We start from the raw sequence: 23511 nt of genomic DNA, 5'->3' as shown, positions 1-23511 counted from the left end.
CTTGCCCTGCTGCACACAGCAGCTTGCTCTCCCTTAACAAGCAGTGGCAAGAAACATTTAGAACAGGTACAGAGAAAACCTTTTTGTCTATAAAATAAGTCAGGTACTTAAAAATGTTCTTGGGGAGCCAGGCGTGGTGGCACATGCCTTTAATCCCAGTACTTGGGAGGCAGAGGTAGGAGGATCACAGTGAGTTCAAGGCCACCCTGAGACAACATTGACATGAATTTCAGGTCAGCCTTGGGCTACAGCAAGAACCTACCTCGAAAAAAAAAATGTTATTGGGTTTTTTTAACCTGACATTAGGTAATAAGTGTTGAAAACTGAATTTTGGAGATGAAACAGAGCAAAATATAAAGTACATTTCCTATAGAACTCACTAATCACTAGTAATTAGGTTATAGGTTTGCTGTTTGCCAGTGAACACAAAAGCTAGATATCAAAATTGGGCCACATTAAAAAAAAAAACACTAGGGAATCTGATTTTGTGGCCTTATTGATGAGATTTTTCCAGATTTAATACATTGAAATTACAGTGAACAGGAGAGAAAAATAAACTCAGTGTTAAAGTGAGCTGGCTTTCCAAGCTCTAACTGCCCAATGGAGCAGGGACAGGCCATGTGTGAGCCACTATTCTAGTCTCACTAGACATATCTACTGGTTAAAGTCTAATGAAAAAGGCCTTTTAAGCTAGTTTGCTCACCTTTTGCAGGAAGATGGAAATAGCATGAAGGTGCTAGATTAGAGCAGTGTCACATCCTAAGGTCTGTCACCAGGAAGCTGACTGGCTGGAACTTCAGGGCTCAGTGCCCATCCCTCACCCATCAGCTCACCTCCCACTTCTTTAACATGTCCAGAAAGAGGTAGCTTGAACCCTCTGAGTTCAAACTCCAAATTTAAAATGTCCATCAGATATGGAGGTCACAGATGGGGGCTCTGAGCACTTCTCAGGTGAGACTGAAGTGGGTGCTGGGGGGAGCCTGGGGCTTCAGGAAGCATGGCCACACAGCCTGACCTGGGCCTGACTCAGAAAGCAGCTCCCACAGTCGACGCCAGAGGCTGACCCATCTGACTGATGGAGGAAATAAAGCCCAAAGAAAGGGCCTTCAATATAGCCTCCAGGGAAGAGAGCCCTCACTCCATCCACCAACCCAGTTCTTCCCTTAATGTGGCCAAAACAAATTTAGAAGCTTAAAAAAAAAGAAAAGGTATGAAGAGAAAGACAGAAAACACAAACCAGTCCTGGGTCAGAGGAAGGAACAGCACCTTTTATTTAAGATTTACAGAAAGTTAGCACGTTTCCACTTGGAGATATTTCCTAAATTAACAAAGTTTGTTTTGAAGAAATAAACACTGAATACATATTTTGAATGGAAATATAAATGTCAACGACACACATAAGGCTCGTTTCCTGATTGGGTCTGAAATCCACATACAGAATATAGACCTTACAATATCACAGTCCATGACAGATTGTAGAAGATTCCACCTTCACCCGCCACACCCTCCCCCATGAGTGGGCGGACCTCTAGCCAGTCAGGAGGGTCCCTCGGCTCTCTGCTCAGCAAACCACTTGCAAGAAGAGCCGAGTGTGCGCCTCACTCCAGCTTCAGGCTCCACCTCCACGCGTACCAGGTGACAGCTTACTTGGAGATGCCATTTGTGGAAGTGACATATCACCTGTACGATCCCAATATAGTCCCAGATCTCAGTCTACAACATCTATAATCTATTCCATATCCAACTGGATGTATTTGAGAAAAGAAAAGTGCAGTGACTGATGGGACGGACTGTCAAGAACTTTCCTGTGGTTTCCTGTGTCCACCAAGGCCACAATGTGGCAATGATTTCCAAGTAGCTTAGTTCCTGACTTTCCAATATTTTATTGACCTGTCAATACTTATTCCACTCTCTACTCAGTATGTGATAGTACCAAATTGCCTTTCTGCCTCAGACACACATTCCTTAAGGGACAGGAAATGCAGTCTCCATCTATTACAGGGACTTTTAAGATGGCATTACCAAACATCATGTGACCTGGTAGACACCTTCCAACCCACTGCTAGGAGCTATATGGTCACCAAGAAGATTCAATGAATGCAGCTGGAGTCTACCCCACTGTGGCCACAAAACAGCTCCCTCCCCTTTCAAGGGCTAATACACATATTGAGTTTTTAATTGACAAAACAAATCCCTTCACAAGTTGAATACTACATCATTTTAAAATACAATTACAGACCTTGAACAATAAATATTTCTATAAACCAACATTATTTTCATGTTTAAGTTATGCTTTCATAAATGAAGAAGCACAGAAGTACGTTCACAGAATGTTTTGGATTTACAAATGATAAGAATCCTGTGCTCAGCAGATATAGAGTCTAAAATTAAAAGACTAATCTCAAGCAGGTCTTTCAAGTTAACATCACAGTGAAGTATTAGAGTAGAATTAAAATAATTTTCAAAGAAGTCAACCATCATCTAAAATATATTTTATTAAAATGACCCTTCTAGGTTATACAGAGTAGAACCTTCCTAGCTGTTCCTAATTTAAAGCCAGGTGAGTTATTGAATACATGAAAATTTTCTAATTCACAGAATATCATTGTGCTTCACATTCATCTAATCTACGCCTGTTGGCCTCTGTGTAGTCAGACAGCCTGAGTAAGAGACAGCAAAGATCAAGGGGGACTTGTGGCCAGGGTCAGCTTACACAGCTATTACTCCCTTAAAGGCCTGCCCTTGTCAAAGATAAAGTGGGTCTCTCAAAGTCCTACTGACCCAGCTGTGTTCCCAGTAGCAGCTACCCCCTGGGAGTGGGCTGAGGTGGGGCCTGGTCCAGCCAGCTGCAGTCATGGGCATGCATCCTCACCTGGAGGGCTTGAGAACAGAAGTGCCACCAGTATGCCTGCTCCCTTGGCTCATGCAGCTACATAATGCTCCTGCAGCCAGACCAGGACCCCATTCCACCCATCATTTCTTGAAAACAGAACGCCCCTGGATGGCTAGCATGTCCAAAATACTTCTAAAGAGTTATATGTAAAAATCCCAACAACTACATAAGACTAGAAAAGAATTATAAATGTGGATATAGCACACAGGAATCTGACAAGATGAGGCCCATCAGGTTGTTCTGAGGACTCCCTTGCTGGTGAAAATGCCCCAGAGACCATGCCCCTCACCCCTGCTTTACAAGGAAACATGCACTTTCCTATCTGCAAAGGACAGTTCATTTTCCATCACTGGCAGGTAAATTAGTGAAAATTTCTAATATTTTCCATAAAATAATAAAAACAGTAGCTAAAATACCAAAATCAATTTCAATCACCAAAACTCCTAAAATATACAGGAAGTAATGTATTTCTTAAAAACAAAAGCAAAACCCCAAAAGCCTTAGAAGTCAGTAAGAAGCAGTAAAAGCTTTGAGAACGTGTTAGGAAAGCCCTTCTGAGTTTCTCCAGGAAAAGACAATTTATATTTATCATGTAAGAGATAACTACAGGCCTTGCTGATTACTTTTTCTATTTCTAGATGTTTAAGAACTGAGGTAATGAAATGCCCGATTTTAAAATCATAAGATGCTGAATGTATCAACTGGATCCAAAGGGCCCTAACTTGGTCCCTTTATTGAAGTCCACTTGGACAGCAGGACATAATGTGGCTCAGTAACTTACACATCTGGATGTGAGTGAGAAAGAAATGTGGTCCCTTACAATCAATGACACAGGATGGAAGCAAACTTACAAAGTCTTAATGACCTCAATGCTCAATTGCAACTAATAGATAGGCATCACCCACAAATGGGAACTGCAGCCTCATGGGGCATCTCAGGCCCTCATAAAGTGACTGAGGCCAGCAAAGAACTACTCATCCAGGGTTCCTAGTTCTGCTCAAGTGGACTGAGTGAACCAGGGGCTTAAATAGGATGTATACCAGTGTTGGAGGATAGCACAGCACAATCCAGTCCTGCCCTGTACCCCAGAATATATGTGAGACCATTCTCAAGAGAACTGTTTAATCATTTTAATTTCACACACAGAAACAACTATTTTTTGAAGAGCTAGATATTAAGTTATAACCTTGATTTCCTTCTTTGCAGGACATTTCAGTGACAGACCTTTCACAGGTGGCAGTCACCTTGACCATCTGGCCAGCCTACAGGCTGCAGGCACCAACCTTGAGTTCAGTGTGTGAGTTACAGTCCTCTCACTCGTAGCTTAGGTTTTACTGTTTTCCCTTGCTTTTCTTGTGGCATGTTCTGCCGCTAATGAAAAAGCCCAATCCCTGGTCCGGCTTCTAAAGAACTGTCTTTTAAATCTTCCTGTGCTTCTGATGAACTATCACAATAAAGTACCAGAATCAGATATACTTTGGGCTGAGACGGGCCTTAGGATACTGTGGATCTAGAAGTTTCTCTGTTCCACCTAGTAGGCTGTCCCTTCTCAGAGGTAGCCAGCAAACACTCCCTCATGCATTTTGCAGCTCCACCTCCTACTTTAGATCCTGTAAAACTTTATTTCCTTAAGAAATTTTGCTAAGATTTCTTGTTGTTTTTTGGGTAAACTCTTAAAATACCAGAGATTATAATTGGGAAATACACATATAAACAGATTTTATTAGTGCTAAAGAAGTGAGTCTTGAATGGCAACTATACCCAAATGATCAAAAGACAACATTCATTTTTATCAACTGAGGAAAAAGTCACTAGGGAGGCAGAAGGCTGATTCAGAAGCACCTAAAAGACCTGGCTGCTGGGCACTAGGCCTCCATTCAGCACATGTACTCCCTGAGGTGCTGCTCTGTGCAACAGAGGACTCGCTGTTAAAACAGCTACAATCGGAAACTTTCATACATTCAAACAAGTCTTCACCTCTTGAATCCAAGTTTTATACACGAGAGTTACCTCCCCTTGCCAGGCTAGCATGGTACACAAATGATGGTTTAAAAGTCAAATGGATAAGACAAGACAGGTAGTGTTACTTGTTATTTGCCATTTTTAGGCAATGAAGGACTCCACAGTAAAGTTGTAGCATAATGAATTTGTAGCATAATTTTTATAAACTCGGCAGACAAGCTATTGTTCCTTCCTAAGCTCTTTTTAAAAAGTCTCTTTGCCATCCATCACCTTAAGGCGGCCAAAAACTGACCCTCGTGGGAACTTTGTTCCTCCATTGTCAAACTTCTGCTGGCCTTTGAAGCAGGAAAAATCTACCATGTGTAGGACTATCCTTCTCATTGTAGTAGGCTAACTACCCTACCACTGCCATATGTTCCTATTCAGTTGAAGAATATTTTGTAATGCCTACCCTTGTTTCCCTCACTCCCTCTGTACTCAGATGATGCACTATATACCATCAGTTGGTTCTGAAGTCCTCACCTCCCTGCTGTCATAGAGCAAATCACCTGTCCTCTGGCTGACTACTGCTGTATCTGTACAGATTATCTGTTATCTGGCCACCACTCACTCAAAATTCACCATGCTCTAATTTCAAATGAAATCCCTTCATTCTTGCTCAAAGCTTTTCAGGCTAGTTTCTTTACTATGAGAGATAATTTCCTGAATCAGAAACTTTTCTATACCGTAATTTCTTCATATTTAAAAATAGCATTTTTAGAATTTTAAATTTACCTGGGATTTTTCATGTCTTTTAATAGCACAACTAAGTCTGCTCCTAGGCCATTTCTGAGGTCACATCTCCCATTACATTCAAGCAGAACCAGCTGAGTGACACACCAATTCACAGCCTCACAGTCTAGCACTCTGTGTCACACAATCAGAGCCAGGGTTCTGCCACTTCTGGGTTTATTTTATCCCCACATGCATGATGCAGTCAAGAGGATCACTTTTCATGCCAAAGCAAAGTTTATACTTTTGGATAAAAATGGAATGATGTTGATTTTATTATTTTTATTGTTATAACCACTACTGTCACAACAGTGAACCACTGAGTCTTTGCAAGATGCCAGGCACCCTACATATTGTACATGCATTACATTACGTAATGGTTTGGAACAAAAGTATTACTCAGAAACTTTCATCACAGGTTGAACACTGAGGAGTCTGTTGGGATTGGCCTGGGCACCATTCACATGCCCTGTGTACAGCACAAGCTCTGCTTCTTGAACCGAGGGCAAGTGGGGCCTTTCCTCCCATGCAACATGCGGGCGCCTAGGTATGCTCCCAGCTGGGCACCCAAGACCACAACACTTAAAACATGATGCTGATGTTCTACCAAAGCAACTGACAATATGGTTGGTGTAAATAACCTGACTGGCATTCTCTAGACATCAGTCACTGAATCAAGAGTTTAATGGTTCACAATGATACTGTAAATGGTATTTTTTCCTAAAAATTTATTGTGTCTAGTGTCATAGTAAAACTGTTGAGTAAAAAAGGACAGAATCAAAACTCTTCCTGCCTTTTATGTTGGAAATTAGTTTAATATCTACAGTATTGAATACATTTCATTGGCAATGAGGATACTTGACAAAGGACCCTTAACGTGTCCTGTTTGTTTCTAAAGGAGCAGATACTAACATTTTTCCATAAAAATTCATTAAATTATGAACTAGAGGAAAAAAAATGACCTCTAACAGGATTATCCCTTCAATGTGGTGTCATTGTTGCAGCTCTGGGACAGCCTCGATTGAAGGGCCTCCTTTTCAACTTGAAGTCTAGGTTGATTATTGAATATGAATGTGTTTCTATTATGAGATGAATGTGATTGATTACATGGCCTTGATTAGGTATCTTACCTTGGTCTTAAAATTTTTTATCTGTTTTCTTCATTGTATGTGTTTATTAATACCAGTAAAAACAGATTATCACACATCTTCCATAAAATGATTGTGATAGAAATGTCACTTAGTGTATACGATGATGCACCACCTGCAGCAGACATCTTGGGGTATTACATCATTCTAAGTGCAGTACAGGGCGGATGAGTTCAAGTCCAACTTGACTGATGTGGGCTCCCATAAAAGCTGTTACCAGTGAAGGCGAAAAAAATAAGAATTTGCTCTACTAAGGGAACAAAAAATGAAGTTACAACACTTAAATCACATTAATTCCTTCACAGGCCTTTGTCATGCAAGTGTGTAATCTTAATCTAATCTCTTCATTGGGGTGATGTAATACCATGTAATAATTATTTCAATATAAATTTATTTATCACATATACATTTTCCAAGAATTTAAACCACAATATGACCTAAACTGTCTTGTAATACCAACCCTACAAAAACTTTTCTTTCAATCAAGTATGGTAAAGGGAAGGAAATATAAACATGCAAAGGCCACGTGTCCAAAATGAGGGGACAGTCTGATCCTCAACCTAATTTTCACATTAGAACCAGGCCTCACAATCTCCAGGGTCAGCTTATAACACTACACTTGCTCATGTGTGAGCAGGGACTCAGCATTTGTTTACCTATAATCACTTACTGTGGTTCAGTAGTGCTGATGCATACTAGACAAGTACACTTGTTCACTTAAAGTGTTTTAATTAACAGTGTTATTCTATAAACATCAATTTGAAAGGAATATTCCTATTAGCCACACAAAAATAGCTAAATGGAGAAGGCATAGTAATTTATGTGATTTCATTTAAGGGAACAAAATGTATGTCTGTGCATGTATTACCTTCAAAATGTAGGTATATGAATTTCCTATATAATATAAATGTACTTAATCATCTATCAACCTTTGACATTCTGAAGAATTACAAACCAAGTAAGTCTTATTAATATAAAATGCTTCAACTAAGTCTTCCCAACTTAGACTATTGAATCAAAGAACATACTCAGCTGCTGTTTGTTCTCTTCTCCACCCTTGTCATCTTAGCCTTCGATACAGAACATTGATCATCAGGAATGACAGACATAAGTTTACTAGCTCAATTTTTTTCTTTCTCCCACATCTGACAATGATGTAAGTAAAAACTAAGTCAGAGAAGTGGACTAAATTATGATACAAGACAAATTTACTTTAAAGTTTTAGGGTTATAGTGTAGTTTAGTGGTAGAGCACTTGTTGGGCATACACAAGGCCCTGGGTTCCAACCCCAGCACCAGAAAAAAAATCACAATGATAATGTCAATTTAAATGAAAGGGCTTGTAGAACTGAAAGTTTTTGTTTATATTGTTACTTGGAGCTATAGAACACTTTTCATTTAATTTTCTGGGATGGTGACTTGAACATGAATGAGAGAGAAAAATAATTTATATAAAATTGGCCTTTTTGTATTTCAGTAAGCTCCTAGACAGAAGCTCAGTGAAGAACTGTCTCAAGTGTAAGAAATGCTTAGTTTTCTATAAGTACCAGCTATAAGCAAGCCCCAGTCCCATGAGTGTGAGCACTTGAAACAAGGACTGAGCTGGTCTGTGTCGCTGAGACTAAAGGAGCAGTCTAGATTTATACCATCACCACAGATTCTAAGCAGTGAGCTGCAGAGCTCTCTAGGGTATCCCACCAACTGCCCAAATCCCTGACCCTCATGCAATAGAAGGCCCAGCCCTCCTCTAGTGGAAGGAAACAGTAGAAGCATACCCAACCCTACTGGAACTATGGCAGAGGCTAGGCCAGAAGTGCTGCCTCTGACCCAAAAGGAGGAAGGGACCTGACCAGTCCCCATCTCACTAAACTGTCCCACTAAGGGAAAAGTTATCAATGCCTCACAAATATTGTGAAAATAAGACTCTAGTCTACAGTAAGAAAAACAGAATTGCAGTGATCAAAATAAAAAGAAATTAAAAGAGTAAATCAGCCCTGTAAAGGTAGTGACTAAAATGGAATTAAAACTACCTCTGGGCAAAAACATCATCTTCTCATAGTTATGGCTATTTTTTGGCAAGGGCAAAGATGTGGTAATGCCATTTAGATGGCATGCTACAGTGATAGCAGAAACAGCTTGTTATAATAAGAAACACTATTTTGAGCTGGGCATGGTGACACACGCCTTTAATCCCAGCCCTCAGGAGGCAGAGATAGGAGAACTGCCATGAGTTCAAGGCTACTCTCAGACTACATAGTGAATTCCAGGTCAGCCTAAGCTAGAATGAAACCCTACTTCGAAAAGCCAAAAAAAGAAAAGAAAGAAAGAAAGAAAAGAAAGGAAAAAAAATACTATTTTGTTATCATATACTTTGCAAGTCCAGAAACACAGGAATCATGGTGTAATGGCAGCTGACTTGCCTTGACACTCAAATACCTGAGACATGCCAGAACTCAAAGAAACAGAGATACACAATGCATGAGGACTAGGAAACCTTTGGACTCCCCACACACCTATGAGCCCCTTCATACCACCCAGTGTGGAGACATAATGACCAGCATCAGTTTGGTCAACACAGTATGTCCTAGTACAGCCACTATGGCCTTCCTTTCATGTGAGAAAGCACAGTGTGGGGCTTACAGAACATACCATTTTTAAACAGACTGTACCAACAATTACTCTGCATCAAGACTGAAGTATATACGTACACTTACACAATCATTGTGTGCATGTATGTATTATATTGAAAGTGTTCAGACTACAATGATAAACTATTTTTTCTCCACTTTGTGAATTTTAGATAGTTAAGACCTAAAACTCACCTACACCTATAGAGAACACCATTATACTTATTAAGTGTGATTTTCATTCACACTGCAACTTGAGAACTAATGGCCTTCGCAGGAATGCCACGGTATCATTATTATCATTATTTTACCTCATTTTCAGTTAAGGATGCAGAAGGAGATGAACTTTTGCTAAACCCAAGAGCTGAAGATGCTGCTGCGGAAGCCCGATTTCGCTTCTTCAGTGGTTTACATGCATCAGACAGATTTTTCGTTGCTGTAAAATAATTGTTTTATAAAGTTTGAAATTTAAAACCTTCAACCTCCTTATATATTAATTTATCCTTCAAATAAGGCCTGAAAATAAATTTGGGGCTGGAGAGATAGCTTAGCAGTTAAGGCGCTTGCCTGTGAAGCTGATAACGCAGGTTCAATTCTCCAGGTCCCACGTAAGCCAGATGCACATGGTAGTACATGTGTCTGGAGTTTGTTTGCAAAGGCTAAAGACCCTGGCATACCCATCCTCTCTCTCTCTCTCATAAATAAAAATAGATTTTTATTTTTTTTTAAGGTCGGGTCTCACTCTAGCTCAGGCTGACTTGGAATTCACTAGGTAGTCTCAGGGTGGACTCAAACTCACAGTGATTCTCCTACCTCTGCCTTCCAAGTGCTGGGATTAAAGGCGTGCACCACCATGCTGGCTCCAAAATAAATCTTTTTTTGTTTTTTTAAATTTATTAATTTGAGAGAGGGAAAGAGGCAAACACACACAAGAGGTGGAGAAAGAGAGAGAATGGGCACGACAGGGCCACCAGCCACTGCAAACTATAAATCCAGACGCATGTGCCACCTTGTGCATCTGGCTGACGTGGGTCCTGGAGAATCAAACCAAGGTCCTTTGGCTTTGCAGGCAAACATCTTAACCGCTAAGCCATCTCTCCAGCCCAATAAAAATAAATCTTTAAAAAATAATAAAATAAAATAATAAATCTTCTGGCCCAGTGTGGTGGTGCACGCATTTAACCCCTGTACTCAGGAGGCAGAGTTAGGAAGAATGCCATGAGTTAGTTTCAGGCCACCATGAGACTATACAGTGAATTCCAGGTCAGCCTGAGCTAGAGTGAGACTCTACCTGGAAAAAACTAAATAAATAAATAAATAATCAATCTTCTGGGTCCCTTTGTCATATAACAGCTTAACTTTTTTTGTTGTTGTTGTTGTTTTGAGATGGGGTTTCACTCTAGCCTAGGCTGACCTGGAATTCACTCTATAGTCTTAGGCCTTGAACTCACAGCAATCCTCCTACCTCTGCTACCCAAGTGCTTGAATTAAAGGTGTGAGCCACCACACCCAGCCTATAACAGCTTAACTTTTTATCACAGGAAATTCTGACTGTAAATAAAAGCAGACAAAATGCACAGTGAAGCCAGGTGTGGTGCGACACGCCTTTAATCCCAGCACAGGTAGAGGCAGAGGTAGGAGGATTGCTGAGAGTTGCTGGCCAGCCTGAGAATAGAGTGAATTCCAAGTCAGCCTGGGCTAGACCAAGACCTTATCTCAAAAAATAAAAGCCAATTATGTGTGTTATAGTCAGTGTCCCCTTGCCAGAGTCTGACATACTCTCCTGTTGCTATTGTCCACCTTATGGTGGCCAGGGGGTGATGTCCACCCTCTGCTCCTGTCATCGTTTTCCCCTGCCATCATGGAGCGCCCCTCAAGTACATAAGCCAAAACAAAACAAACAAAGCCAAAAAGAAAGTACAATGAATACCCCTACATCCTGGCCTCCAAAGCCAACAACCCAGGGCCAATACAGCTCTATCCACACCTGGATCAACAACCCCCTGTAGAATTCTCTGAAGCAAATTGCAGGCATATAATTTCATCCATAAAAAGCGTAGTGCATACTTCTAAAACATAAATATATGTATATATATAAAAGTTTTATATATAACAATATAAAAATAATAAGTAAAAATAACAATACCAGGGCTATAGAGATGGCTTAACAGTTAAGGCACATATCTGCAAAGCACTGAACCTAGGTTCAATTCCCTAGGACCCACATAAGCCAAATGCACAAGATGGCGCATGAGTATGGAGTTCCTTTGCCATGTCTAGAGGCTGTGGCACACCCATTCTATCTTCTTTTTCTCTTTCAAATGAATAAAATATTTTTTCAAAAGAAATTTTTAAAACCCTGAAGAGCAGTACCTCATGCAACAGAAGGAAAACGACTTTCCTAGTCATCACTCCAACCCCACCTATTTGTTTTCTTTCTAAGCGAAGGAGGAAAATGGTGAAAATTCTTTGATAAGCTCCACAAGTTAATTAAATTAATAAAAAGATCAAGGGGAGCCAGGCACAGTAGCACACACCTTTAATCGCAACACTTGGGAGGGAGAGGTAGGAGGATCACCATGAGTTTGAAGCCACTCTGAAACTACATAGTAAATTCCAGGTCAGCCTGGGCTAGAGAAGAGACCCTACCTCAAAAAAGAGAAAATCTGGGCTAGGGGCTGGAGAGATGGCTTAGCAGTTAAGGTGCATGCCTGGAATGCCTAAGGACCCAGGTTCAATTCTCCAGATCCCATGTAAGCCATATGCACATGGTGGTGCATGCATCTGGAGTTCATTTGCCTAGAAGCCCTGGTGCAGCCATTCTCTCTCTTTCTTTCTCTAATAAATTATATATATACATATACATATATATATATATGTATGTATGTATGTGTGTGTGTATATATATATATATATATATATATATATATATATATATATATATACACACACACACACACACACATACATATGGCAATTAAAAAAACTCTCTCTCAAATAAATAAAAATACTTAAAAACAAGAAAGGCTGAAGAGATGGTTCAGCAGGTAAAGCACCTTCTTACAAAATCTTACTGCCTGGGTTCAATTCCCTAGTACCCACATAAAGCCAGATGCACAAAGTGGAGTATGTGTCAGTTTTCTCTCTCTCTCTCTCTCTCTCTCTCTCTCTCTCTCTCAAATAAATACATTTTTAAAAACTTTTGTATGTGTGGGGTTGAGGGAATGCACATGCCATGCACATGCCACATTGTATCCCAGGCCAACAGAATTTATAAGTGAGTGACTTTGACCACTGAGTTATCTCCTTTGCCCCAACTCATGAACTTTCCTTACTTCTTATATTTGGTTCTAATTTAATCACTAATTCCTCTGAGGCTTCCCTGGATCCCTCTCAGATGCCTCCATTGGATGCTTCCCAAGGGCAGGACCAGCCACCCCTGCTCACTCACCCAAGAACCCAGAAGGAGTCTAACCACATTACCTGCCTGGCTCTTGAGCGAGGAAGCTGCTTCTATGGCCTTGTAAGAGCTTGTTCTGGCCGTTTTGTCAGTGATTGTCTCTCTCTGTTATTTAGGGGAGAAAAAGGAGATGAGGGGTAACACATAGGACAGGACACAAAGAAAAGAAAAATAAAGGGGAAAAATTTCTTAACATGAATGAAAATAGTACATATATTGCTGAAAATCTGCACAACATAAAATTCTTCCTTTGTGAATGTAGTCCACACAGACACGTTGGATCACAGTTGCCAAATCTCGGACTATTTTTTTATATCCTAGATTGATTCATTTTGCATCTCCTACTCCAGCAGCTGTCAGAAGGGTGAAGTGGGCTGGGCTGGGTTGGGCTCTGCAAAGACCTGCTATAGTTCTTACTTCATGTAAGTTATATTCCATTTGCTACCTGCACTTTCTACTGAATCCAAAGCAGGATAAAAATTAAAGGAAATCTAAGCTTTCTATTGGAGAGATTCAATCGAGTTGAAATCAGCCCTGAGATGCCCGTAACCAGGATTTCTAGTATAGTTCACTGCATTAAGAATTTCTAGAAAGTGGGGGGGGGGAGGGGGAATTACCATGGGATATTTTTTTATAATCATGGAAAATGCTAATAACAATTAAAAAAAAAAAAGAATTTCTAGGGCTGGAGAGATGGCTTAGTGGTTAAGGCATACGCCTGCGAAGCCTAAGGACCCAGGTTCAATTCTCCAGGTCCCATGTAAACCAGATGCACAAGGGGGTACATGTGTCTGGAGTTCATTTGCAGTGGCTAGAGGCCCTGGAGTGCCCATTCTCTCTATCTGCCTTTCTCTCTCCCTCTCTCAAATAAGTAAATAAATAAAATATATTTTAAAAAAAGAATTTCTAATTTTAAGAAAAACTCCAGGTTTGTCACACAAATATCAACAAAATGAACACATTTCCAAACTAAATGGGAAAAAATAAAGATAAGAAAATAAATAAATAAGCCAGTGTGGTAGCAGACACCTTTAATTACAGCACTTAGGAGGCAGAGGTTGGAAGATCACTGTGCATTTGAGGCCAGCCTGAGACCACAGAGTGAATTCCAGGTCAGCCTGAGCTAGAGCAAGACCCTAACTCAAAAAAAAAAAAAAAGAAAAGAAAAAGAAAAAGAAAAAAAAAACATAACTAAACCAAAAATTACAGAAACTAAAAATGAAGTTTAAAGCCAGGTGTGGTGGTGCACACCTTTAATCCCAGCACTCAGGAGGCAGAGGTAGGAGGATCACCATGAGTTCAAGGCTACCCTGAGACTACATAGTGAATTCCAGGTCAGCCTGGACTAGAGTGAAACCCTACCTTGAAAAAAAAAATAAAATAAATAAATAAATATAAAAAGTTTAGAGGTGGCTCAGCATTTGCTTCCAAAGCCTGATGGCTCAGGGTTCGATTTCCCAGTATCCACATAGAACCAGATGTGCAGAGTAGTGTATGCATCTGGAATTCATTTGCAGTGGTGAGAGGCCATGATGCACCCATTCATTCTTATTCTCATTCATTCGCTCTCTTTCTCTCTCTCTCCTTGCAAATAAATAATATTTAAAAGAAAAAAGAAGCCGGGTATGGTAGTACACACCTTAATCCCAGCACTCAGGAAGCAGAGGCAGGAGGATCACTGAGAGGTTGAGGCCAGCCTAGAACTACAAAGTGAGTTCCACGGTAGGCTGGGCTAGAATGAGACCTTACCTTGAAAAAGGAGGGAGGAAGAAAGGGAGGCAGATATGTTTTAAAAATCAGTATAGGTTGCTGGGGAGATGGCTCAACAGTTAAGGTGCTTGCCTGGAAAGCCTAAGGAACTGGATTCAATTCCCCAGTACCCATGTAAAGCCAGATGCACAAAGTAGTACATGTGTCTGAAGTTCGTTTCAATGGCTAGAAGCCCTAGAGCACCCATTCATATTTGCTCACTCTTGCAGATAGATAAATTTTTTGTTTGTTTTGTTTTGTTTTTGTTTTTTGAGATAGGGTCTCACTCTAGCTCAGGCTGACCTGGAATTAACTATGTAGTAAGGGTGGCCTTGAACTCATGATGATCCTCCTACCTCTGCCTCCCAAGAGCTGGGATTAAAGGTGTGCACCACAACGCCCAGCAAATAAAATATTTTTTATAAATGTCTACAAAAGGGCCAGAGAGATGGCTTGGTGGTTTAGCACTTGTCTGTGAAGCCTAAGGACCCTGGTTCAAGCCTCGATTCCCCAGGATGCACAAGGGGGTGCACGCGTCTGGAGTTCGTTTGCAGTGGCTGGAGGCCCTGGAGTGCCCATTCTTTCTCTCTCTCTGCCTCTTTCTCTCTGTCTGTTGCTCTCAAATAAATATTAAAAAAAAAAAAAGAAAAAAATGTCTACAAAAGAGAACCTTCTCTTTTCAGACGGCAGGGATCTTGGGATGAGTCAGAAGGCATTGTGGTGCTGAGAAAAAGTGACAGAGGAGTGCTCAGCACTGCAGTATCTCTGCCACACCTTCCAAGGCTTAGGGTCCATTGCGGAAGAGGTGGCAGAAAGAATGTAAGAGCCAAAGTAAGAGTAGGACTCCCTACAATGTGCTCCTCCAGACACAAAATGGCCTGGATATCCATGACCTCACAGTGCCTGATACCACCTATATAAGATGACCATAATAGGAGGAAAAAGATCATGATATCAAAATAAAAGAGAGATTTATTGAGACGGAGAGGGGATATGATGGAAAGTGGAGTTTAAAAGGGGAAAATGGGGTGGGGGGGAAGAGGGCATTACCATGGGATATTGTTTACAATCATGGAAGCTGTTAAAAAATAAATTACCCTGAGATTACAGAGTTAATTCCAGGTCAGCCTGGACCACAGTGATACCCTACCTCGAAAAACAAAAACAAAAAAACGAAAAACAAAAAATAAATTAATTTTTAAAAATGTCTACAAAAGCCAGGTGTGGTGGTACATGCCTTTAATCCCAGCACTTGGGAGGCAGAGGTAGGAGGATCACCGTGAGTTCAAGGCCACCCTGAGACTACATAGTGAATTCCAGGTCCGCCTGAGCTAGAGTAAGACTCTACCTGGAAAAAAAGTCTATGGGGCTGGAAAGATGGCTCAGCTTGGCTAAGGCACCTGCATGCAAAGCCTAACAACCCAAGTATGATTCCCCAGTACCCACACCACATAAAGCCAGATACATAGTGGCATCTGGAATTCATTTGCAGTGACTAGAGGCCCTGGGGCACCCATTCTCTCTGTCTCTCTCCTCTTTCTCTCTCTCTCTCTCTCCTTGAAAATAATTAAAAAAAAAAAAGTCTACTTAGCTACTTAATACAAACTTTACTATTTCAAATGTTTCAGGTCACACATTTGTAAAGGGCTTTTTAACAGTTGGTGACAAGATGGGATATGACATATGTACTTTCTGGTACCTAACTCATAGTGACACTTATCACTAAGTAGCCCCATGTGATGGTAGATGCCTCAGAACAATCTACTGGCTAGAAAAGGGAGGGCTTGCCTGTTCTTTAAACTGAAAATATGACTTTAAAGAATTTAGAGCCAGGCATGGTGGCACACGCCTTTAATCCCAGCACTTGGGAGGCAGAGGTAGGAGGATTACCTTGAATTCAAGGCCACCCTGAGACTACATAGTGATATCCAGGTCAGCCTGGACTAGAGCAAAACCCTACCTTGAAAAACAAAAAAACAAACAAACAAAAAGAATTAGGAGAGATAATGTGGTTCATACAATTACATTCTGGCAATCTTTGAGGTTTCTTTTTCTTTTTTCTCTTTTAAAGTACCTGGTACCTGGGAGTTGTTTATTTATATATTTACGATTTATTTATTTGAGAAAGAGAATGGGCATGACAGGACCTCCAACCACTGAAAATGAACTTCAGACACATGTGCCACCTTGTGTAGCTAGTTTATGTGGGTCCTGGGGAATCGAACCTGGGTCCTTTGGCTTTGAATCAAGCACCTTAATCACGCACTCATCCCTCTAGCCCTATTTTTTTCATTTCTTTAGAATTAGAGAAAAAAAAAAACTAAAAAAGCAACTTAAGTTAGATCAGTAGAAACAACTACTCTGTCATAACTATTACTCACTAGATATAGATTCAAATATATACTACTAAGTCTATTTAAACTATCAGTTAAGGTGGGAGAGGGTTATCAAAATTCAGCATATTGTGAATAAGTCATATGAAAGCATACTTTTTTGGATAATGGCACATCCAGAAGCCATAGACTTGTTACTAGAAATTTTTCAGTACCAGGGATGCGATACCTTCCAATAAGTTGTTGGCCAGGGAGGTCTCTGATGACCCCAAAACATTACAGGCCATTCCCAAGACTCTAGGTTTCCCACCATTAATAGATGGTAAAACCCTATTACTGAAGAGTCCATATGCCTGGGCTGCAAGGTCACTGAGAAATCAAGCTGGGGCTGAGCTGAAAACCTCCTCCCTGTAGACCAGCAGACAGAAAGCTGAAAAAAGTTGTACAGCATGCAGCCCTATGGGACATAGGAGTCATCAGTGGTAAAAAAGTGGATGTTTCAAGCCTCAAGTTTGGCCATGCAGGCCAAATGATCAAATGGATGCAATAGTGGCCATGTTTGTTATGGGGGAAACCAACTGCTCTCTAATTGGACTGGAAGCCCACTCCATGGGAGGGAATACATGCCTGGTACTGAAAACCTAATCAAAAGCCTATGATGGCAGAAGTCATGAGCCCTAGGGATGTTAATTCCTGCTGGTTTCTGGTTAACTACATAATTATGCTCAGCAAACTGCCCAGTAAGCATTTATCTTAATGTTCATACCCATATACTAACGCTACTATCACTTTTGGTTAGAGAAGCTTCCCTTTTCAGATGGCAGTGACCACTGGGATAAACCAAAAGGCACCATAGTACTGAGAAGAAGTGACAGAAAAGTGTTCAGCACTGAAACATCTCTATCACACTCTCCAAGACTCAGGGTCCATTGCAGAAGAGGTGGCAGAAAGAATGTAAGAGCCAAAGGAAGATAAGACTGCTTACAATACAATCATCCAGACAGAAACTGGCCTCAATATCCATGATCTCATAGTGTTTAGCACTACCTTCACAAGAACCTCATAATAGGAGGAAAAAATGATGACATCAAAATAAGAGAGACTGCCAGGCATGGTGGCGCACGCCTTTAATCCCAGCAATTGGGAGGCAGAGGTAGGAGGATCGCTGTGAGTTCAAGGCCACCCTGAGACTAGATAGTGAATTCCAGGTCAGCCTGGGCTCGAGTGAGGCCCTACCTTAAAAAAGAAAGAAAGAAAGGAAGGAAGGGAGGGAGGGAGGGAGGGAGGGAGGGAGGGAGGGAGACTAATGGAGGATGTGGTGGTTTGATTCAGGTGTCCCCCATAAACGTAGGTGTTCTGAATGCTAGGTTCCAGGCTGATAGAGATTTGAGAATTAATGCCTCCTGGAGGCAGCGTATTGTTGGGGGCTGGCTTATGGGTATTATAGCCAGTGGACCCTTGCCAGTGTTTGGCGCACTCTCCTGTTGCTATTGTCCAACTTATGTTGGCCAAGGGTGATGTCCACCCTCTGCTCACGCCATTGTTTTCTCCTGCCATCATGGAGCCTATACATCAAAATAAACCTCTACCCCCCCCAAGCTGCTACTGGTTGGGTGATTTCTATCAGCACTGCAACCCTCACTGCAACAGAGAGGACATGATGGAGTGTGGATTTGTGAAGGGGAAAGTGGGGAATTATGGTTTATTGACTTATAAGTATGGAAGCTGTCAATAAAAAAAAAAAAGTCAACTAGCTGCCTGAGACAGCTGAACTAAGTGGTAGTAATTGCTCACACAAACTGCATGTCTGAGCATCAAATGGTAGATTGGATAATCCACTGTTTCTCTGTACAAATAGTTCTGAGCCTCAATCCTCCTCAAGTACCAGGCATACTGTCTCACTCACTCAGGCTGACCTGGAATTCCCAGCAATCTTCCTGCATCAGCCTCATAAGTGCTGCGAGCCTCTGGAGTGCATTAAAGTATGGCTTTAAGGAGTGATGTTTAATCCATGATATTATCCAGTCAAAAAGTCTTGTATTGGGTTGGAGATTGCTTAGTGGTTAAGGCACTTGCTGGCAAAGCCAAAGAAGCCAGGTTTGATTTCCCCAGGACTCATGTAAGCCAGATGCACATGTGGTGAATACGTCTATAGTTTGTTTCTGGAGTTTATTTGCAAAAAGCTGGGCGTAGTGACACATGCCTTTAATTCCAGCACTGGAGGCAGAGGTAAAAAGGGTTTCCACGAGTTCGAGGCCACCTTGAGACTATATGGTGAATTCCAGGTCAGCCTGGGCTAGAGGGAGACCATACCTCAAACAAACAAACCAAAAAAAAAAAGAAAGAAAGAATGAAAAGAAAACAAATTTTCTTCTATTAGCAAAATGTGGTAGCACACACCTTTAATTCTAGCTCTCAGAAAGGCCAAGGTAGGTCAGACATGGTGGCACACATCTTTAATCACAGCACTAGGGAGGCAGAAGTAGGAGAATCACCGTGAGTTCAAGGCCACCCTGAGACTACATAGTGAATTCCAGGTCAGCATGGGCTACAGTGAGACCCTACCTCAAAAGAACAAAAACAAAAACAAAAACAAAAAAATAAAAGAATCTGAGGTAGGAAGAAGATCATCATGAGTTTGAGAACCTGGGTTAGAGTGTGTTCCACCTAAGTCAGCATTAAAAAAAAAGGGGGGGGGAGGCTGGAGAGATGGCTTAGCAGTTAAGGTGCTTGCCTGTAAAGACTAAGGACCCAGGTTGATTCTCCTCTACCCAAGTAAGCCAGATGCACATGGAGGCGCATGCATCTGGAGTATGTCTGCAGTGGCTAGAAGCCCTGGTGTGCCCATTCTCGCTTTCTCTGTCTATAATAAATAAATAAAAATAAAGTCTTCTTTAAAAAAGTCTTGTATTGCTTAAAGAATTTGGATATTATTTCCTTGAATAGCCAATTACTAACAGGTTCTGTATAAATGTCCCTGGTGGATATTAGGCATTTTTTTTTCCCCAGCAACCTTACCAATGGAATTTTAGGAGAAGGGCAAAGTACTACTGAGTACTATCACCATGGTCAGAGCTAGAAAACCACTGCCTTCTTCTGGTCTGGGTCACAAGAATTATACAGCAAATGTTCCTATTGACCAAGCAAACCAAGAATACGATTACCTTCCGAAGACTGTGCTTGTCTGTCCTGAGTCTTTTTCTGGGTGCATCGTCAACATCTATATCTTCTGGAGGGTCCTCTGTCCTCTTTGCATGGTTTCTCTTTTTCCCACTCATATTACCTTGGAATTGAGGGTGGGGGTTGGGAGAAACACACATGAAAAATACTCTACAAGTTGCCCTCTAATGCAATACCATATTCATTCACTATGCAAACTAATCTGTGACCTGCTAATGTCCAGGACCTATGTTTTACAGATCAAATCTCTTTGCAACAAAGAAATAGGGTCTAAAAATACTTTACCTAAAAGGGAAGAGAAAGGGAGGGAGGAGGGTACTTAATAGGTTGATATTCTATATATGTAAGTACAATGATTGTTATGGGGAGGTAATATGATGGAGAATGGAATTTCAAAGGAGAAAGTGTGAGGGGGCAGGGAGGGAATTAACATGGGATTTTTTTTTATAATCATGGAAAATGCTAATAAAAATTTAAAAAATTAAAAATAAAAATACTTTACCTAGAGATTATTGCCTTTGTACTTTTTATACTATATAGCACTGCATTTACATATAATTCAGTATTTATAAGTCTTTTACTATTAGACAGGATGGTGCACACTTGTAATTCTAGCACTTGGGGGATACTGGAGCAGGAGGATCTTGAGTTTAAGACCACCCTGGCCTACACAGTGAGACCTGGTCTCAAAACAAAACAAAAAACCTACAACACCAAAAAAATCTTTTACTTAATAATTCAAAGACTAGCAGAATTTAGGAAAAAATTTAAAACACTAAACCCTGCCACTACATATTCTCTTAAAAAACCATTTAAGGGCTGGAGAGATGGCTCACTGGTTAGGCACTTATGTAAAGCCAGAAGCACAAAATGGTGCATGCATTTGGAGTTCATTTGCAGTAGCAAGAGACCCTGGTGTGCTTATTCTCTCTCTTTTTCTCTTTGCTAGCAAAGATATTATTTTTTAAATATATTTTACTTATTTACTTATTCATTTGAGAAAGAAAGAGGCAGAGAGAAAGGGAGAGAGAATGGGCACTCCACGGCATCCGGCCACTGCAAATGAACTCCAGATGCATGTGTCCCCTTGTGCATCTGGCTCAAGTGGGTCCTGGAGAACCAGGATCCTTTGGCTTTGCAGGCAAAGGCCTTAACCACCAAGCCATCTCTCCAGCCAAATATTTTATTTTTAAAAGAACCATTTTACCAGGCATGGTGGTGCATGCTATTAAACTCAGCACTCTGGAGGCAGAGGTAGGGGAGATCACCCTGAGTTCAGGGACACTCTAAGCTTACAGAGTGATTCCAGGTCAACCTGGGTTAAAGCAAGAACCTATCTCAAAAGGGGGGGAGGGCTCACAACTAAGGTGCTTGTCTATGAAGCCTAAGAACCCAGGTTTGATACCCAGTACCCACATAAGCCAGATGCACAAAAAGTTGCATACATCTGGAATCCATTTGCAATGGTTAGAGGCCCTGGCATGCCCATTCTCTACCTGCCTATTTCGTTCTTGCTCTCTATCTCAAGTAAATAAATAATAATTTAAAAAAACATTTTAGTATTGACTAGATTTGCATATGAAAATTAAAGGTTTCATTACACATTTGTATTATGTTTCCCAAGAAACATCATTAATCTATATAATAAGATGTCCAAATAGCACTGACCTAGAAACATAGGATGGAAGACAAGAGCATAAATACAGAAAGAAAACTAATTTGTACATGCCAATGTTTACTGTAAATGCAAATCATCTTTTAATATACTTTATTTATTTGATACAGAGAAAGAGGCACAGAGAGAGAGAAAAAGGGCATGCCAGGGCCTTCAGCCACTAAAAAAAACTCCATATGCATGCACCTCCTTGTGCATCTGGCTTACGTGGGTCCTGGAGAATCAAACCAGGATCTTTTGGTTTTGCAGGTAAATGCCTTAACTGCTAAGCCATCTCTCCAGCCCCCAAATCCTTTTTTTTTTTTTTTTTTTAATTTTTGTTTGTGCCTGAATTAAAGATGATTTTGGTTTTACTTTTTTCAAGGTAGGGATTCACTCTAGCCCAGACTGACCTCACTCTGTAGTTCCAGGATGGCCTTGAGCTCACAGCGATCCTTCTATTGCTGCCTCCCTAGTGCTGGGATTAAAGGCGCATACCACCATACCCACCTGGACCCTTTATAAGTATGCCAGCCATTGAAAGAAAGTCGGTCTAGATTTAGTCTACTAGCATGTGTAGTCAGTTTGCCTTTTAAAGCCAGTTCACAAATCCTAAACACCTTTGCTATTTTAAATTATAGTATTTGAATAAATACTGAATAAAATTCAAGATTAATAAAATGAGTTGATACAGAACTCTAGCCAACCCTAAATCAAGATAAAAAGCTCCATTAGAGGAGCTATGTACAGTCACAGCTGAACAGCCTGGTTGCTGCTCTATACTAGCTTGGTTGCCTTGGCCTCCATTCAGATGAGTCTTAAAACACTTTATGTCTGGTCTCTCCAAAATTGAAATGATAAACCTTGAGAAATACAGATTTCTAACTCCCTCCCCTCCAAGGTAGGGTCTCAGTTTAGCACAGGCTGACCTGGAACTTACAGCAGTTCTCCTACCTCTGCCTCCCAAACTGGGAATAAAGGCATGTGCCACCATGCCTGACTTCTGTATTTTTTTCTTTTTCTTTTTTCCCGAGGTAGGGTTTCACTCTAGCTCAGGTTGACCTGGAATTCACTATGTAGCGTCAGGGTGGCCTCAAACTCATGGCGATCCTCCTACCTCTGCCTTCCTAGTGCTGGGATTAAAGGCATGTGCCACCACACCCGACCCAACTTCTATATTTTAATACTCAAATATGTCATACTTATTTCCACATCAATATAGTTGATTTGGGGGGCTGGAGAGATGGCTTAGCAGTTAAGTGCTTGCCTGTGAAGCCTAAGGACCCTTGATTTCCCAGGACCCACATAAGCCAGATGCACAAGAGGGAGCATGCATTCTCTCTCTCTCTATCTGCCTCCTTCTCTCTGTGTCTGTCACTCTCAAATAAATAAGCAAAAAGAAACAAACAAAAAAATTAAAAATATATATATAGTTGATTTTTAAATTTTTTCATTTATTTGAGAGGCAGATAGAGAAGGGGCACACAAGAGCCTCTAGCCATTGCAAATGAACTCCAGATACATGCACCACCTTGTGTATCTGGCTTTTCTTAGGTGCGGGGGAATCGAACCTGAGTCCTTTGGCATTGCAGGCAAGCACCTTAACCACTAAGCCATTTCTCCAGCCCAAAATCACATTCTCTCTCCTTTTTTTGTTTTATTTTGTTTTTCAAGGTAGGATCTCACTCTAGCCCAGGCTGACCTGGAATTTACTATTTAGTCTCAGGCTGGCCTC

The 23511-nt window shown here is 40.9% G+C and overlaps 1 protein-coding gene across 4 annotated transcripts in view; it reads right to left on the bottom strand.

The window, feature by feature from the left end:
- Window positions 1–23511, bottom strand: part of Nsd2 (nuclear receptor binding SET domain protein 2) — a 118985-nt gene that overhangs the window by 38314 nt on the left and 57160 nt on the right. For 3 of the 4 annotated variants that reach the window (XM_045161469.1, XM_045161468.1, XM_045161470.1), the window contains 3 exons: window positions 20107–20225; window positions 12884–12965; window positions 9712–9836 (listed from right to left, as the gene is read on the bottom strand). In XM_045161469.1, the coding sequence (XP_045017404.1) occupies window positions 9712–9836; window positions 12884–12965; window positions 20107–20225 (326 nt within the window). Of the gene's footprint in view, window positions 1–1247; window positions 6985–9711; window positions 9837–12883; window positions 12966–20106; window positions 20226–23511 lie in introns of those variants that run through there. The other variant, XM_045161471.1, reaches the window with a different exon arrangement.

Source organism: Jaculus jaculus, chromosome 11, assembly GCF_020740685.1.
Source record: "Jaculus jaculus isolate mJacJac1 chromosome 11, mJacJac1.mat.Y.cur, whole genome shotgun sequence".
In the NCBI taxonomy this organism is placed as follows: Eukaryota; Metazoa; Chordata; class Mammalia; order Rodentia; family Dipodidae; genus Jaculus; species Jaculus jaculus.
Note: the sequence above shows the minus strand (reverse complement) of the source record. Positions and strands in the feature narration are given on the sequence as shown.